Raw genomic sequence first — 19,090 nt, forward strand, 5'->3', positions numbered from 1 at the left:
TGTACTGGCTGCCCTCTTACCACATCTGCAGAGGATTAAGGTGGCTATTTCTCCCTAGAGGTGGAGTGGGTGGGTCACTGCACAGGAGCCTTGGTCTTTTAAACTCTTATTGGTGTAACCAGCCACTGAACTCTGAGGCAGGGGGTTGGGGGTGGGAAGGGAAACAGAAAAGGCAAGTGAAAGAGAAGGGGAGGTGCAGTTTCAGAACCCAGTCAGCCTCTCTCTTGCTGCCTAGCCTCACGCCGGCCTCATCTTCGCCCAACCGACCCCACCTGGAGTCCTATGGCCAACTGCGAGTTCAGCCCGGTGTCCGGGGACAAACCCTGCTGCCGGCTCTCTAGGAGAGCCCAAGTCTGTCTTGGCGTCTGTCTCCTGGTCCTCCTGATCCTCGTCGTGGTGGTCGCGGTGGTCCTCCCGAGGTGGCGCCAGCAGTGGAGCGGGTCGGGCACAACCAGCCGCTTTCCTGAGACCGTCCTGGCACGATGCGTCAAGTACACTGAAGTCCATCCTGAGATGAGGTGGGTTGGCGACTAATGCCCACCGGTGGGCACTGCGGGGACAGCAGGGCTCGGCACGCGGGGGAGGCGCCCAGATCGCCCGGAACCGAGCATGTTCCGTGGCGGGTCAGCCGAGAGCTCGCCGGGTGGTGCTGAGTAGGGAGTCCCGGGCTCGGGGCTCCGCGGGCCGCTTGCAGGAGCAGCTGACCTTGGCATCGAGCGTGCCCACGGGGGGGAGGGGGGCGCTGCTCGGTGGCTCTGCTGCGTAGCCGGTGAACACCTGGCACCGATGCCTGCCTTCTGGGCAAGGTGCCCTGAGCCCAGCCCCTCGCCGGGCTGCAGCCCACCCTCGGCACGCTCAGCCCCACTTCACCGCTTTAGGGACAGAAAATAACACGCAGACGCAGGCGGTCGCTGACATTTTCAACTTTTTCTGCGGTTTCCGCCCTCTGTCTCTGACCCGAAAGTGCCAGGACTGTTGCAGAGGACACTTGATTGTAGCTTGCAAAGCCTGTGGTCGGAGAGGAGGGTGTAGAAGGGCTAAACCACGGAAGTTAGTTTTATTCATTTACATAAAACAGCATTCCGATTCTTTTTGCGCTGGCTGAAATACATGTGACCAGAGAAGTAATTAACAAAACAATGTCAGCTTCTAAAAAGTGAGACATTACTTATATGATAAGGCGCAGCAACTCGGTGAATCTGTACAAACCTCGGGAAAAAACCACCACATGGGACCTTCCAGTTTTCTCATGCTTCTTCCAGCTACTAACCTCTCCTAAAGTGAACTGCTTTTTAGATTTGATTCCCAGGGCTTGCTTTCACAGGCAGGACTCATTTTCGTTTCTTGTAAAACAGAACAAGCCGGGAAGGGGGGAAGCTGCTACTTTAGGTTGTGTGCTTGTGATAGCAAAATCCCGCATTTAAGCAATCCCAGGAAATGAGGGAAAAGACCTCCCTCGCTTCTCCGAGCACACGCAACGGTTCCGGTTGCAAAATGTTCGCCTTCTGGGATTCCCAGCGTCCCGTTAGTTGTTCTATTTACACATAATTAGATACTTAACGGAGAGAGAAACTAGAAGTTGAGGCGTTCCTCCAGGCTGCATTGTAAAGTATGAAGTGAAATCCAAAATGAAATGGTAATGTCAGAAAGCAACCTCATGCCAAAAAACAAACAAACAAACAAACAAAAAAGGAAACTAACACTGGAAAAGGAAACTAACACTGGTCTTGAAGATCTTTCAATGTGAATACATATAGATTTATCTCATTTCTTTTAACAGCCCATAGTATTTCATAAACTAGATGTAACCATTTCCTATTGACAGGAAATTAGCTTATCTCCAATTTTTCAATCCCACTCATCCAACAAGTATCTGTTGAGCACACACTCTGTTCCAGGCAGTGATCTAGCTGCTGATGACACTAGTAAATGACAAAGTTCTCGCTCACGAAATTTTCACCTTAGTTGGGAGAAACACCATGTAATGAAAATCTTCATACATATATTGTGTGTACATATGGGAGTATTTCTGTAGGATAGATCTCTAGTGATGAAATTGCTGAGTAAAAGGGAGAATTAGGCTTATTTTAAGTTTTGATTTTTCCAAATTCCAGGTATTCCAAATATCCTCCAAAATAGTTGTGCCATTTTACTCTCCCATCATCAGTCTATCAGAGGGGATGCTTTCCCACAATCTCTTCAATGCTGAATATTTTCAACTTTTTTACGTAAGAGAAAAAAAAGCATCTAATTGTTCCCTCAGTATCAGTGAGTCTAAACATCTTGTGTATGTTTATTTGCCACTTATATTTTTTTCTGTGATTTTCCTGTCCAGATACTTGATACTTTCTATTGAGCTGCTTATTTATTTCTTCTTGTGGGAGCTTTTTATATATTTTAGATAATATTCACACACACACACACACACACACACACACAGAGTCTTAGATCCCTTTTGGGATCTTGGGGAGGATTCTGCTGGTGAGAGAGTGTGAACTTCATCTTGGCCTGTCCACACCTGGACCTTCTCAGCACACAAGAGAGTATAAGGGTGACCATTTTGCACAGGACAGAATTCCAGCATGTTTGCCCCCTGGAGTGATGGAATGGCCACGTGCTCAACATCAGTGTCCCCACTGAGACCATGAGATTCATTAGAGCACTGGAAAGCATCATGCTCACCTGTGCTTCTCAATGCTTAGTGTTATGATTGAAGGCTTCCTTCAGTCCTACCTTTTGTTCTGGGGTTCTAAGAATCTTAGGTGCAGGCCAGGCACGGGGGCTCACACCTGTAATTCCAGCACTTTGGGAGGCCGAGGCAGGTTGATCACGAGGTCAGGAGATTGAGACCATCCTGGCAAACATGGTAAAACCCAGTCGCTACTAAAAATACAAACATTAGCCAGGCATGGTTGTGTGCACCTGTAGTCCCACCTACTCAGGAGGCTGAGGCAGGAGAATCGCTTGAACCTGGGAGGTGGAGGTTGCAGTAAGCCAAGATCATACCACTGCACTCCAGCCTGGGTGACAGAGCAAGACTCTATCTTTAAAAAAAAAAAAAAAAAAAAAAATCGCAGGTGCATCTGGGACAGATTGAATGTGGAAGGGGAAGGCCTTCGAGGTGTGGGGCCTGGGTGCTGCTGTGGTAACAAACGGGGAAGTGAGACCATAAGCCTCAGTTGTGGAAGGAAAGGTGGAGTACTTATGCAAATTAGCTGATTCTAGGGGCTTAGCGTGCTACCACCAGAATATCAGGGAATAGAATCTTCTAGAAGCAAAAGCTATTTGGAAGCCCCCAAAGTGGATGAAAAAGCTGAGTGGGAAACAACAGAGATTTCAGGAGAGGGAGAAGAAGATACCTACTTCTGTGCCTTTTGGCCTCGTGTTTTACTTCAGACATTGTTCCCAGGAAGGTCAGTGGAACCCACTGCTCAAGACACACACTTGCTCCTTGTTCTGGTGTCATAATAGCTGCAGAAAGTGGTGGTGTTTAGCCTGGAGAACATTTCTTTCTTTCTTTCTTTCTTTCTTTTTTTTTTTTATCACAATGAACACTCATGGCTTCTCTGCTTCCTCCTTTTCTCTTTATCTTAGGACTCTTGAAAAACAGCTGCCAAATGTCAGTTTAGATATTTTGGAGGGAAAAAAGTTGAGAATCAATGTTTACGGGTTGCCTGCAATGTACTGAAACTACATAGTTGGTTCTTTTCAAACTTTCTCCTAATCCTGTCAGGAAAGTCCCAGGAACCACATTTTAGGGTTGGGGAAATGGACCCCGAGAGAGATGAAGTAACTTGGTGATATGCTTTAGTCCGGCTGGCTATGCAATTTATGGAGCCTAGTGCAGAATGAAAATGTGGGGCTCATTTTTCAAAAAGCAGGAAACAGCTTTTCCTTTCTTCCAGGGTCTTTTCCTCCAATTGCCATGGGGGTGTTTGGTTGCTATTTAATGTTGAGCCCCTTTGGGCACAGTATGTCCGGAATTGGTGGGTTCTTGGTCTCAGTGACTTCAAGAATGAAGCCAAGGACCCTCGCAGTGAGTGTTACAGTTCTTAAATATGGTGTGTCCACAGTTTGTTCCTTCAGACGTTCAGATGTGTCTGGAGCTTCTTCCTTCTGGTGGGTTCGTGGTCTCGCAGTCAGGGGTGAAGCTGCAGACCATCAGGGTGAGTGTTACAGTTCTTAAAGGCAGCGTGTCTGGAGTTGTTCGTTATTCCCGGTGGGTTCCTGGTCTCGCTGGCTTCAGGAGTGAAGTTGCAGACCCTCATGGTGAGTGCTACAACTCATAAAAGTAGAGTTGACCCAAAGAGTGAGCAACAGCAAGATTTATTGCAAAGAGCAAAAGAACAAAACTCCCACAGCATGCATGAGGACTCAACCGGGTTGTCCTGGGCTGGTGGGGGGTAGCCTGCTTTTATTCCCTTATCTGGCCCCACCCACATCCTGCTGATTGGTCCATTTTACAGAGAGCTGATTGGTCTAATTTACAGAGAGCTGATTGCTCCATTTTGACAGAGTGCTGGTTGGTACATTTATAATCCTTGAGCTGGACACAGAGTCACAGAGTGCTAGTTAGCTAGATACAGAATTAGCTAGATACAGAGCACCAATTGGTATATTTATAAACCTTGAGCTAGACACAGAGTGCTGATTGGTGTATTTACAAACCCTGAGCTAGACACAGAGTGCTCATTGGTGCACATACAATCCTCTGGCTAGATATAAAAGTTCTCCAAGTCCCCATCTGGTTCAGGAGCCCAGCTAGCTGGCTTCACCCAGTGGATCCTCCACTGGGGCTGCAGGCGGAGCTGCCGCCAGTCCCGAGTCACGCCTGCACTCCTCACCCCTTGGGCTGTCGATGGGACCCGGCGCCACTGAGCAGCGGGCAGCGCCCGCCGGAAGCTCAGGCCTCGTGGGGAGCCCACCACAGGGGGAGCCCACCACAGGGGGAGCCCACCACAGGGGGAGCCCACCACAGCAGGAGGAGCTCAGACATGGCTGGCTGCAGTTCCCAAGCCCTGCCCCGCCGGGAGGCAGCTAAGGCCCTGCGACAATTTGAGTGCGGCGCCGGCGGGCCGGCACTGCTGGGGGACCTGGCGCAACCTCCACAGCTGCTGGCCCGGGTGCTAAGCCCCTCACTGTCCTGGGCTGGCCCGGCCGCTCAGTGTGCGGGGCCCGCCGAGCCTGCGCGCGCACCCGCGCCCGCCGGAACTCGCACTGGCCCGCGAGTGCCGTGCGCAGCCCTGGTTCCCACCTGCGCCTTTCCTTCCACACTTCCCCACAAGCAGAGGGAGGCAGCTTCCGCCTCAGCCAGCCCAGAGAGGGGCTTCCACGCGTGGCGGGCTGAAGGGCTCAAGCGCCGCCAGAGTGGACACTGAGGCAGAGGAGGCGCTGAGAGGGAGGGCTGCTAGCACTTTGTCTCCTCTCAACAGGGATACTTGCAGGGACAGGGTATCTGCTCCTTGTTCTGTAGACCTCAAAGGTGAGTCCTGAGGCTTCAGGGTCACTGGCCTCCTTTTAGGGAGCCACAACGCCTTGTCTTTGTACTTCAGGAATGATTACGAATTTCTGCAGGTAAAGCGGCAGAATGCCATGTCCTCTCCTGGTTGCCAGGACGTATGTTTGCCGGGTCTGTCCTGCAGACCCTGACTGAGCGACAGATGAAAGGAATACTCAGACACAGATATGCAGTGAAAGAGTGGCTAGGGGACTGCCTGATGCTGCTCGCTTTTATTCAGTACAGACCTAATGCCGAAAACCTGGAGCCAACCCAGTCTGTGGGTAATTAACATGGTTGTTCCCCCTTGCAGGGAGCAGTCTCGCCCAAGGGTGACCAAAGGTCGGTTTCCGGAAGTAAACAAGCTTATGTAGACAAACCCCCTACATTCCCTTGTACCTACTCCTCGCCCTCTGCCTCAGGGTAAGAGAATAGCTGCCTTCAGCTTATCCTCTCCAGAAGCTTTGCAGAGCCTTCTGACCTTTCAAAAGGTCTGCTTCTTTCCCATAGCTTCTCCCACCACTCTGACCGATCTCCTATATTTGATCTCACGTGTTTAACAATAACTTCTTAGAGCTGGGTCAGAAAGTATGCAGCATGCACCTGGCACTCCTAATACTGTGCCCATGATGGGCATTGCTGATTGTTCAGAACATGTTGGATGAGCCTGAGTCTGCCTAAGAATCTTCCACCCAGCGCACCATGGAGATGCTACCAGTTGGTTGGCGTTGCTCTGAGGTGACATTTCTTTGTGATTCTGGGTTAGAATCATGTTGTTTGTTATCCGAGACAGGGAAACCTAACACATTATCCGCCCCCAGGAAGATCCCATCATCATTCCATGCACCTTGAGTCCTGGGAGCTTACTTTAAAAAAAGTGACCGACACATGAATGCAGGTCTCCAAACAGAGGGGCGGCAGGATGAGGAGCCAGATGAAGAGAGTCAGGGGCCTGGGGCTGCTTGGCTTGGATGAATCTGATGGGAGGTGGGGTGCATCCAAATGTCCTCTGCTGATGAAGAACAGACTTGTTGCAAGGGGGTAGGTGTGTGCTGTGTAAACAGACACCTCAGAATCAGGACCTCAAATAATAAATAGGCAAGAATAACAGCTGAGTTTGCCCAGCTCATCACAATTTAAAATCGGTTTTCAAAAAGTTAAGAGCATGGCTTTCATAGTATGCAGAATCAACACACATCAAAGATTTATTTACTCATTTATGAAAGAATCAGCAAAATGACAAACTTAGTTCAAAGAATATTTTGAGGCACTGAGTAGATATAAAACTGGTTAATGTTTCTCGGGGCAATAAAAAGCCATAAACTTTGGGGATTTCTTTTTTATCAGACAGAAATTATTTGCATCCTTAACAGAAAAGATCTCCAAGTTACCATCTAACTTCATAAGGTTTGAGTTATTAATCAATGGTAAATAGAAAAGACAAACAAATATATGTTTTGCCAGATAATTAAATAGTTCTTGGTAAACCTGGCAAACAGTGCCCCAGTGTGACTCTGAAAAGACATGCCTGCCCATCTTTTTGCCTTATTTCCATGTTTTAGGTATTTTTGTAACATATTTATTCAATAAATATGTATTGAGCTCCTATGGTGCCCCAGAAACTCTTTTAGATCCTGGAGATATAGCACTAAACAAAACAGATGAAATTCTTGCTCACATGGGAATTGTATTCTAGTAGGGGAGACAGACATTAAGTGAAACAGAAAAATATATCGTATGGCAGATGGTGGAAAGTGTTAAAAAGAGTACTGTGTGGTGTTTACAATTTACCCATTTATGAAGGAATTTGCAAGATGATAAACTCAGTTCAAAGAACATTTTGAGGCACTGAGTAGATTTAAAAGTGGTTAGTTTCTCAGGGCGATAAAAAGTGATAAACTTTGGGGATATCTTTTTTAGGTATGGTAGTAAAATAAAGAAGATGCTATGGTTTGCACGTTTGTCCCCTCCAAAACTCATGTTGAAATGTAATCCCAAAAGTGGCAGGATGAGAGATTGGCCCTTTAGGAGGTGATTGGGTCATGAGAGATCTGCCTCATGATTGGATTAATCCATTCATGGAATGCTGATTAATATGCTAACGGGTTAATGGATTGGGTTATCATTGGAATGAAATGGCAGGCTTTACAAGGAGACGAAAAGGGACTTGAGCTAGGATGCTTACCCTCCTCACCGTGTGATGCCCTGCCCTGCCTCAGGACTCTGCACAGTTCTGGTAAGCAAGAAGGTTGTCACCAGATGTGCCCCCTAAACCCTGGATATTTTGGCCTCCATAACTTTAAGGAATAAATTCATTTTTAAAATAAATTACCCAGCTTCAGGTATTCTGCTATAAGCAACAGACAGAGACTAAGACAGAAGGCTTTACTGGAAGGTGGCATTTTAGCAAAGACCTAAAGAAAGAAGGCGAGCAAAACATAGAAATATCTGGGGAGAACATCCTAGGTAAAAGGAACAGCATGTACAAAGGCCCTGAAAAGCAGCAAGCCAGCCAGTGTGTTTGGAAAAATTTTCTCTTATGGAAAATTTCAAAGATATGTAAAACTGGGGCTAATAATACAATTAACCCCTACTTACCCATTACCCAGCTTCAACAACTATCAACATTCTGCTGTTCTTATTTCACCTATTTACCCATTTTTTAAAAAGTGTACTTTAAAGCAAATTCCAGGGTTTACATAATTTTGTCTGTAAATCTTTCAGTCTGTATCTCTAATTCTTTCAGTCTGTAAATCTTTCAGTCTGTATCTCTAAAATGAACATTAAAAAACACGACTATCATACCATCCTCCTACCTGACACAACTAATTTTTCATATCAAACAATATTGATCATGTTTAATTTTCCATGATTTTCTTTAAAATGTAGTTTTATAACTGATTTGTTCTAATCAAGATTTGCACATTGCATTAAAAATAAATGTATCTTACATTTCCTTTAATTTACAACCATTTCCCTCCCCCATTTAAGAATGCATATTAATTTATTAAACAGAGTGGGCAATTCATCTTGTAGAATTTCCAACCTTCTGGGTTTGGCCAATTACATCCTTGTGGTGTTATTTAAAAATCCTTCTCTATTCCCTTTATTATCTGTTGACTGAGAGCTTGGCCAATCAGAATCACTTGAACGAGCTGATTACACCCCCTCTTTCTGAAATGTTTTCTTCCCTTGAGTCTATACACACTGTTGACTTCCAAATTTATATTTCTAGCCCAGACCTCTCTCCAGTACTTCTGCTTGCTACTGTGTTTTTCATAACTTTCTGATTTTTTTTAGTATCCAATGCTAGAAAATACATCCATTTCGAGAAAGAGACAAATTATGAGCTCATATTGATAATTTCATTTCAAAGTAAAGGGCACAGAGTTTTTATTTAACATTTTAATTTTATGCTTGTTTCTCCTTTACACTGAAAATCTTAGTTCCCAATGACATTAATGTAATTATGTATTTACTTCCCATATATATGTTGTATATAATTGTTTTATATATACATATGTGTATATATACTATTGCTAATGAAATGTCTACTGAATGATGTAAGTTTTCTCTGTGTTTCTTTTGGTCCTTGGGATACAGGACTTATCCCAGTAATGATGTATAGTCAAAATACTATGTACCAGTGTCTGGTACCTTAATTAAAGGATCTCTCTGTCTGCTGCATTGAGAACAGGTGGTAGCAGGACAAGAACATCAGCCTGGAAGCCATTTGGAAGCTCTTTAGTAATTCAGATAAGAGGTGATTTTGGCTTGGATGGTGATGGATGATGCTGAGAAGTGGGTGGATTCTGGATATGTTTTGAAAGTAGATCCCATGTGATTTGCCATGGGCTAATATATGGAATGTGAGAGAAAAAGAAGAAACAACAATGCTTCCAAGATTTTGGGGCAGAGGTGCTGAAAAAAATGAATTTCCATTTATCAGAAAGAGAAAGACTGTGGTAAAGCAAGTTGGGAAGGAAGCAGCAGCTCGGTTTTCCACATTCAGTAACCCTCCCTTATCTAGGGTTTCACTTTCTGCAGTTTCAGTTATCCATGGCCAGCCACGGTGTGAAAATATTAAATGGAATATTCCAGAAATAAACAAGTCATAAGTTTTAAATTGAGCCCTCTTCTGAGTTAGCGTGATGAAATCTCATGATATCCCACTCTCTTCTGCCCTGGATGTGAATCATCCCTTTGTCCAGCATATCCATGCTGCATATTTTACCTGCCTGTTACTTGCTTAGTATCCATCTCAGTTATCTGATTGAAAAAGCAGTACATATACACAGGGTTTATATGTACTATCTGCAGTTTCAGGCATCACTGAGGGGCTCGGAACATAACCCTGGCAGATAAGGGAGACTACTGTTTTAGTGGAGATGTTGATCAGAAGACTGGTTCATATGAATATGGGAGTCCTGGAGAGAGGTCTGGGCTGGAGATATAAATCTGGAAGTCAACAGTGTATGCAGACACAAGGAAAGAAAACATTTCAGAAAGAGGGGGTATAATCAGCTCATTCAAGTGATTCTGATTGGCCGAGTAAGATGAAGATTGGAAATTGACCAATGGATTGGTGACTTGACAAGGTCAGGTTGGGAGGAGTGGTAGTGATGAAAGCCTATGTGGAACAAATTCAAGAAAAAAACAAATGAGAAGAGAGAGGAATTAGAGACTGTTGCGCATAGACAACTCTTGCAAGAGGTTTCGCTGGCCAGGAGAACAGCAATACAAGTGAAGTAGTGGCTGGATGTTTTCCAAAACATGCAACTTACTTTTCATAGAAAAGAAATGGTTTTTCTTTTTCTACTTATTCAGTTTTGTGCACAATTTAATTAAATTATATAAGTAAAAACCACAAGCATGAACATGTTTATAAACAGGTAAATAAATAACAAAGTAGATAGAAACAAAAATTCTCAGGTGTGCAAAAGAGTAGTTTATTAGCTGTGTAGAAGATAGAAAACTTGCTTTTATAGAGGGAATGAATAGTGTTGATTAGTGTAGTGAGTCAGTTAAATAGGTATCAGTTGAATTTTTGAGGCAATAAGTACATTTAGAATTGGCTAGGTATTATTCTTACCATTAAAGGAAACTCTTAAAAATAGATCAGGTCAGAAAACCACCAAGACAGTTTTCTTAAATAAGGGGGTGGTGGAAAAAAATGGATGTAAGATGCTGAGAAAAAAACAGGAAACTCAACAATAGGTGAAATCAAGAATTAGTTTCGTGTGTGTGTGTGTGTGTGTGTGTATTTCACAGAAAGGGGCTGAAAGGGGAGGAATGGTTATATTCACAGATTTTTGTGGCTGATCTTAGTAGGGAATAGGAGATTATCTTTTTTCAGCAAAATATTACCAGCAAATGTCTATTCTGGAAAAAGAGGATAAGAATCTTGTATTTAAATACCAAAAAGGTGAAAATTGAGGTCAGAAATTTAAAGAATAAATGTAGCAAGATGCTAACATTCTTGTTCCATCTAATAACTCTTCTTTTTAAAAAATTATAAAAGTAAAAACATGCCCATTGAAGAACATTTGGATGAATACAGAAGTATAGAAAAGAATGTAAAATCTCTTAAGCCTCAAAGTAGAATTCTAAATAGTGGAGAAACCCACAATTTAAAAAAATAAATAAGGAGATCCACAAAAGGAAGATATATACCTGCTTAAATGGATGGCCTCAACATAAGTAGTCTTATAGATATAATTAATTTTTTTTCTATTACGTGATATTTTTAAAAACTGCTAAGCTCAGTTGTCTACTCCCTGTTGGAATATATCAAACATGGTGCATCCACATTGTGGACAGTAATTCTACATTTTTAGTCTTTGGATGTTTTGAAGCAATTAGCTAAGTTTGATTTGAAGAGACATTATAAATTTCCCAGGGCATATTTTCCCTGGTTATGATCCATATTCGCCTTGATATTGTCCAAATGTTCATTTTCTCTTATGACTGTCAAGCAAATATTTTAAAATTATTTGTGAATTTGGCACTTGATAGATGAAATATTGTGAAATTATGAATAAAACTGCTTCATTGATTATCTTGGTTCCTAAGAGAGATAGTATATGAGTTAAATTATCTCTAGCAGTGTCTAAGTTGGGAGTAATTAAATCTCCATGAGAATTCTTCAAAGGCAAAAAAGGACTGAAAACACCTTGTTGAAACTGAGAGAGATTTAAAACCACACACAAAAAAATCTAAGATTTGGTTCACTGTTCACGTTTTGGGGACTTGCTTTTATGTGTTAATACTTCCAGATAAAATTTTTTCAAAGGTACTTTTGAACCCTAGGAGCTGAACATATTAATTTATTTATCTCTGAAAACTGCACACTTTGTATTTCCCAGGTCTGGCTTTCTTCATTTTTCCTACTTGAGGGAACTCCTTTTGCTCCTTCAATATCTTCATATCCTCCTTCAGTGCTTCTCAGTCAATATCTCCTCTCAATTTTTCCTTTTTAAAATTAAAAATGTTAAATTATTAACATTTTAAATACACTGAAATGTTAATGGAATAGTAATACAAATACCCATTTACCCACCACACAGCGTTAACAGACGATAAAAATTTGCCATATTTGTTTTACATCTTTTTTCTAGTTTTTAAAGAAATAACGTTACAAATAAAATCAAAATACTCCTTCCCCCAATTTCCTTGTCTCCTCTCAAAGAGGCAAATAATGCTACTTGCTTCTCTTGTATCTTTTTAGAAATATTCTCTGCATATATAAGCATATATCCATGTATTTTTCTACACATAGTATCTCTTCCATGTCTTACTTTTTTTCATTCTACAATATATCTTGATGATCAGAGTAGCTTTGTTTCATTCTAATAATTATATAGATTCCACTTAACAAATTTACTCTACTTTAGACTTGTATCTATGAACATTTAGATTGTTTTAAGCCTTTGGCAACATTACCGACAATGCTGCAATGAAATCTTTCTGTATGTATACATACGTGGATCTGTGTATAAGATAGAATTCTGGAAGTAGAATTGCTAAGTTAAAGCATATGCTGCTTGCAATTTTGAAAAAATTGTCAAACTTCTCTTCACAAGGCAATTATCTTCTTGAGGTAATGAGAACTGCTGTTTCCCTGTACCCATGCTACATAGAGTATCTTCAAATGTTCTGATTTTTGCCGGTCTGATAAGGGAATGTTACCTCAGTTTAATCTTTATTTGCATTTACTATGTGTTCTTGCCCTGTAGAGTGAACTTTACTTTTCCAGCTAACAATATATTGTTGGGATTTTAATGACATCACTTTTGAAATTTACCCCTGCTAACATATAAACTCTAGTTCATCAATTTTAAGTGCTATATGGTATCCTATTGAATGACCATACTACTCACTTATTTATTATTATCTATTTATTAATTAGTCTTTTATCTTTTTTGTCAGTTTTTGTGGGCATGAACAATGCTAAAGCATACATGTCTACTTGTGCATATGATTTTTTCCCAGTGTGTTTAATAGAATGACTAAGGTAGAATGACTAAGGTTGTGAGGTGTGCCATCTTCACCTTTACTGGGTATGCTAGTGTGCTGCAGCTGCCGTGATAAAGTACTGCAAGCTGGGTGGCTTCAACAATAGCAGTGTACTGTCTCACAGTTCTGGAGGCTGGAAGTCTAAAATCAAGTCAGGAGGGTCAGTGCCTTCTGAAGGCTGTGAGAGAGAATCTGCGTCATGCCCTCTTCCAAGCTTCTAGTAACCTCAGGCATACCTTGTGTTGTTGATGGTGTTGTCCCAGTGTCTTCATATTGTCTTCTCTCTGTTTGTGTTTGTCTCAATGCCCAAATTTCCCCTTTTTATAAGGACCCAGTCATATAGGATTAGGGTTCACCCTCATGATCTCCTTTTAACTTGATCATCTGTAATCTTACTTCCAAATTAGGTCATATTCTGAGGTACTGGGGGTTAGGATTTCAACATCCTTTGGAGGGGGGTAAAATTCAATGAATAACAACAGGTATACTAATTAACATGCTTTTGGCTGCAACTAACAGAACACTCAACTGAAAAGGTTTAAAATATATTTTAAATTTTAAACAAATGTTTTATAAAGATGAGGTCTGACTGTGTTGCCCAGGCTGGTCTCAAACCCCTGGCCTCAAGCAATCCTCCCACCTTGGCCTCCCAAAGTGCTGGGATTACAGGCATGAGCCATAGAGCCTGGCCACTTTAAAATGTTGTTGACACACATAACAAGACATCCAGAAGTGGGGTGGTCATAGGGTCGGTTCAGCAGCACAGTGATCGCCGAGGCTCTTTCCTTCCACTCTTCCATCTCCCTTGAGTGGCTTTCAGCTTCTTGTCACAAGACGGCTGCATTATGCCCTCATATACCTGGAACAGAGGGCAGGGAGGGGGGCAAGAGCACACCCCCATTTCAAGTCTGTTGAATAACATATTTCCCAGCAGCCCTCTTTCAACCTTCTCTAGGCTTCTCCTTAAATTTCACTGGCCAGAATCGAGCCACATGGTTACCCAAAGCTATAAAAGAGGCTTAAGAAGTGAGAATTTGATATTTTGAATCATAATAGGAGACATGCTTTGCCAATAGGAAAGAAGGGTAAAAGAAATCTTCTGGAGTGAGGGAACCAACTGCATCTGCCACATTGCATATAGCCAAATGGTCACCAAATTTGTTATATCACTTTATTTTCACAAAAGCGGTGTAAGGTCCTCATTGCTATTCATCCTCGTTATCATTTGGAATTCTCAAAGAAAAAAAAAAAGCCCATTTCCTTGTTGTTTTATCTTTTTAATTCCCTGATCATTAACACAAGTAATTATCTTTTTATGTGTTTATTTGTCATTCAGGTCATTCTGTGAAAAGCCTGTTTCTGTCTTTTGCTTGTTCTTATGTTGAATTGTCTCGTTACACGTTCAGGATAATCTTCTGTCAGTTATGTGGATTGCAAATATAGTCTCCCAATCTATGGCTTAACTCTTGACTCTATATTTATCATGTCCCTTATTTACTAAAGATTTAAATATGATCAAATTTATGTTTTCTTTTATGGTTTTGCCTTTTGTATCTTATTTAAGAACTGATTTCTTTAATGTGAGATCACAAAAGGGTTATATATATTCTAAAAATGTTAAATGTTTGCTTTTCATAGTTAGATCTTTGATCCACTTGGAATTTTTCTTTGTGTGTGGTGAAATTAGGAAGCCCATTTCATTTTCCCCCAGATGGATAGTCAGTTGTGTGAGTACTGTTAATCAAATAATCCATCCTTTATCGAGGGCTTTCGGATACCACTTCCACTGCATCTTGTGTTTCTTTATGTATGTCAGTTTATTTCTGGACTCTCCAATCTGTTTTATGGTCTGTTTGTTGCTATACCACTGCCACGTTGTTTAAATTACTAATGCTTTGATATCCAGTAGAACATGTCTGCTTTCTGTTACTGGAGATAAATTTACATTTTTAAGAAGTTTATATAAATGGAATACATATCATGTACTCTTTTGTGTCTGAGTTGTATGTCTTTGTCATGATGTTTTTGTGATTCATCCATGTTGTTGTATGTATTAATAGCTTGTTTCTTTTTACTTTTGAGTCTATTGTGTGTATATATCACAATTTGTTTATCTATTTACCTGTTGATAGACATTTGGCTTGTATTCACTTTTTGGATACAATGAATATAGGTTCATTGAACATTAGTGTACAAGTTATTGTATGGACATACTGACAGAGCAGGAGCACTGTCATCGGACAAACACTGCCACTTTAAGTTCCAGCTCCATTTTTAGCCTCATGCATCTCAAGGAAATCACTTCTCTTCTAACTACAAGTAGCCAGAAAGAGCAAACAGTAAAACACAGATGAAACAGCTCAGGCACAGAGGGAGGTGGGAGAAAAATCTCTTGGGTAACTGCCAAACTTCACCCTCATACAGTGGGCCCCAGTAAGACAGTGGGCGTTAATAAACACATTCTTTTCCCTTCAGGTGCACTAAAATAGGGAAGCGAAAAGCAGACTCGGGGGGTATGCCTGCAGCTACAGAAAATGTATAAAAACAGACACACAACTCTCCCTCCCAGATAAGCACAACAAAAAACACAAAAGCAGTCCAAGCTTCTAATAAACTCTCCCATCCTAAATCCTTAAAAACTCTTAGTCTGTAAGAGAGTGTGCCTCTTACCTAGCTCGGCCAAGAGCTCCTTACGGGTTTTCTCTAAAATAAACCTGTCTTAACTGGCAAGCTACCTTTCGTGTTTCTTTCTTCTTTCTTTAATTCTTACACATACGGTTTTATTTCTCTTGAGTGAACACCCAGAAATAGAATAGCTGAGCCATATGGTAGATAAGTTGATTAACTTTTTGAGAAACCATCAAACCATTTTATAAGGCAATTGTATAGTTTTACATGTGTAGTATCAGCGTGTGGATATTCTGGTTGTTCTATGTCCTTGTTAACATTTGGTATTGTCAGACTTTTACATCATAGCCATCTAAAAATTTATAATGTTATTTTATGGTGGTTGTAGTTTGCATTTCCCCCATGACTAATGATGCTGAGGATCATCTCATAGGCTTTTTGAAGTATGTGTTCAAATCTTTTGCCCATCTTTAAAAATTAGGGTGTTTTTTTTTGTACAAATACTTGGAAATTAAGCAACATACTCCAGAATGACCAATGGGTCAATGAAGAAATTAAGAAAAATAAAAAAACTTACTGAAAAATGATGAAAACATGCCTACCAAATAAAAATGGATACACAACGTACCAAAATCTATGGAATACAGTAAAAGTAGTACTAGGAGAAAAGTTCATAGTAATGATTGCCTACATCAAAAAAGTAGAAAGATTTAAGACAAACGACAGTGAACCTCAGGAAACTACAAAAGCAAAACAACAACAACAGCAACACCCCCAAACTCCAAATTAGTAGAAGGAAGTAAATAATAAAGATCAGAACAGAAATAAATGAAATAGGTTGGAAAAGTAATACAAAAGATCAACAAAATGAAAAGTTGTTTTTCAAAAAAAATTGACTAAGCATTACCTAGACTAAGAGAAAAGAGGGAAGAACCAAATAAATGAAAAAGGAGATGTTACAATTGATACCACAAAAATATAAAAGAGCATAAGAGACTATTATGAACACCAATAAATTGGAAAACCCAGAGGAGATGGATAAATTTCTGGGCACCTACAATCTACCAAGATTGAACCAGGAAGAAATACGAAATCCAAACACAGCAATAACAAGGAGGAACCTCAATAATAATATTTATTAAATAACAACAAAATGTTTCCCAATTTTTAAAAAAAAAACAACTCACGACTGGATGGCTTTACTGCTGGATTATACCAAAATTTAAAAAATAACTAGCAATTCTTCTCAAACTATTCCAGAAAATTGAAGGGAAGAGAATTCTTCCGAACTCATTCTATAAGGCCAGAATTAACCTGATACAAAACCAGACAAGGATACAACAACAAAAAAATAATATTGCAGGCCAGTATCCCTGATGAACATAAATGGAAAGTTCCTCCACAAAATACTAGCAAACTGAATCCAACAGCACATTCATAAGATTATTTACTAAAACCAGGTGGGATTTATTCCAGGGATGCAAGATTGGTTCAACATATGCAAATCAATAAACATAATACATCCCATCAACAGAATAAAGGATAAAAATCATGATCACCACAATAGATGCAGAAAAACAGTTGATAAAATTCAACATCCCTCCCTGATAAAAACTCTCAAACAATTAGGTTTAGAAGAAGAAACACACTTTATCTTAATAAAGGCCATATGTGACAAATCCACAACTAACATTGTACTGAACAGGGAAATGTTGGAAGTTTTTTCTCTAAAACTGGAAGAAGACAAGAATGCTTACCCTCACTACTCTTATTCCACGTAGTACTGGAAGTTCTAGCCAGAGCAATTAGGCAACAGAAAGAAATAAAGACATCCAAATTTGGAAGGAATAAGTCAAATTGACCATGTTTGCAGATGACATTCTCTTATATATAGAAAAATCTAAAGACTCCACCCAAAAACTCTTAGAATTGATATACAAATTCAGTAAAGTTGTGAGATACCAAATCAACATACAAAAATCAGTAGCATTTCTATACACCAATAATAAACTATCTGTAAAAGGAACCCCACTTATAATAGCTACCCCCCCCAAAAAAAAAACCCACCTAGGAGTAAATTTAACCAAAGAGGTGAAAGATCTCTAGACTACGGAACACTAATAAAAGAAATTGAAGAGGACATAAAAATTGGATAGATAGACTACGGAACACTAATAAAAGAAATTAAAGAGGACATAAAAATTGGATAGATATCCCATGTTCATGGCTTGGAAAAATCAATACTGTTAAGATTCCATACTACCCAAAGCAATCTACAGATTCAATGCAATCCCTATCGAATTTTCAATGGTATTTTTCACAGAAATGGAAAAAAAAAAAAACCTCTTAAATTTGTTAGGAACCATAAAAGACCCCAAATAGCCAAAGCAATTGTTTGTTTTATTTTATTTCATTTTATTTTTGAGACAGTCTCCCTCTGTCACCCAGGTTGGAGTGCAGTTGCATGATCTCATCTCACTGCAATCTCTGTCTCCCGGGTTCAAGCAATTCTCCTGCTTCAGCCACCTCAGTAGCTAGAATTACAGGCATGCACTACCATGCCCTATTTTTAGTAGAGATAGGGTTTCACCATGTTGGCCAGGCTGGTCTCAAACTCCTGACCTCAAGTGATCCACCTGCCTCAGCCTCCCAAAGTGCTGGTATTACAGGCAAGAGTCACTGCTCCTGGCCAAGCCAATGCAATTCTGAGCAAAAAGAACTGGAGGGATCACACTATTTTACTTTAAAATATACTATAATGCTATAGTAAAACAGCATTGTGTTGGCATTAAAGCAGACACGTAAACCAATGGAACAGAATAGAGAACCCAGAAATAAATTCACATATTTATGGCCTACTGATTTTCTACAACAGCACTAAGAGTATAAACTGAAGAAAGGACACGCTTTTCAGTAAATGTTGCTGGGGAAACTGGATATTCATATGCAGAAGAATGAAACTATGCAGAAGAATGAAACTGGAGCCCCATCTATCATAATATACAAAAAGTAACTCAAAACGAATGAAATCAAAGACTTAAATGTAAGGCCCCAAATGAAACTACTAAGAGAAAACGTAAGGGAAATGTTCTGAGCAAAGATTTTCTGGATAAGACCTCCAAAACACAGTCAACAAAGGCAAAAATAGACTAATGGGATTACGTCAAACTAAACATTTCTGTGCAGCAAAGGAAACAGTCAGCAGAGTAATGTGACAAACTACAGAATGGGATAAAATCTTTGCAAACGATTTCTCTGACAAGGAATTAATATCTAGAATATACAAGGAACTTAAACAGCAAAAAGTCAAATAATCTGATTTTTAAAATTGGCCATTGATCTGAACAGATGTTTCTCAAAAGAAGACATAAAATGGCCACTAAGTATTTGAAACAGTGCTCTGTGTGACTAATGATTCGGGAAATGCAAATCAAAATCGGTGAGAGATTA

The 19,090-nt window shown here is 40.5% G+C and overlaps 1 protein-coding gene across 1 annotated transcript in view; it reads left to right on the top strand.

Annotated features, from left to right (window-relative positions):
• Positions 1-248: 248 nt before the first annotated feature.
• The window catches only part of CD38 (CD38 molecule), a 62,654-nt gene continuing 43,812 nt past the window's right edge, over positions 249-19,090 (top strand). Inside the window, 1 exon segment of the mRNA NM_001261773.1 lies at positions 249-518. Within this exon segment, the coding sequence (NP_001248702.1) occupies positions 283-518 (236 nt within the window). The 5' untranslated portion in view covers positions 249-282.

The sequence above is a fragment of the Macaca mulatta genome, chromosome 5 (assembly GCF_049350105.2).
Source record: "Macaca mulatta isolate MMU2019108-1 chromosome 5, T2T-MMU8v2.0, whole genome shotgun sequence".
Lineage (NCBI taxonomy): Eukaryota > Metazoa > Chordata > Mammalia > Primates > Cercopithecidae > Macaca > Macaca mulatta.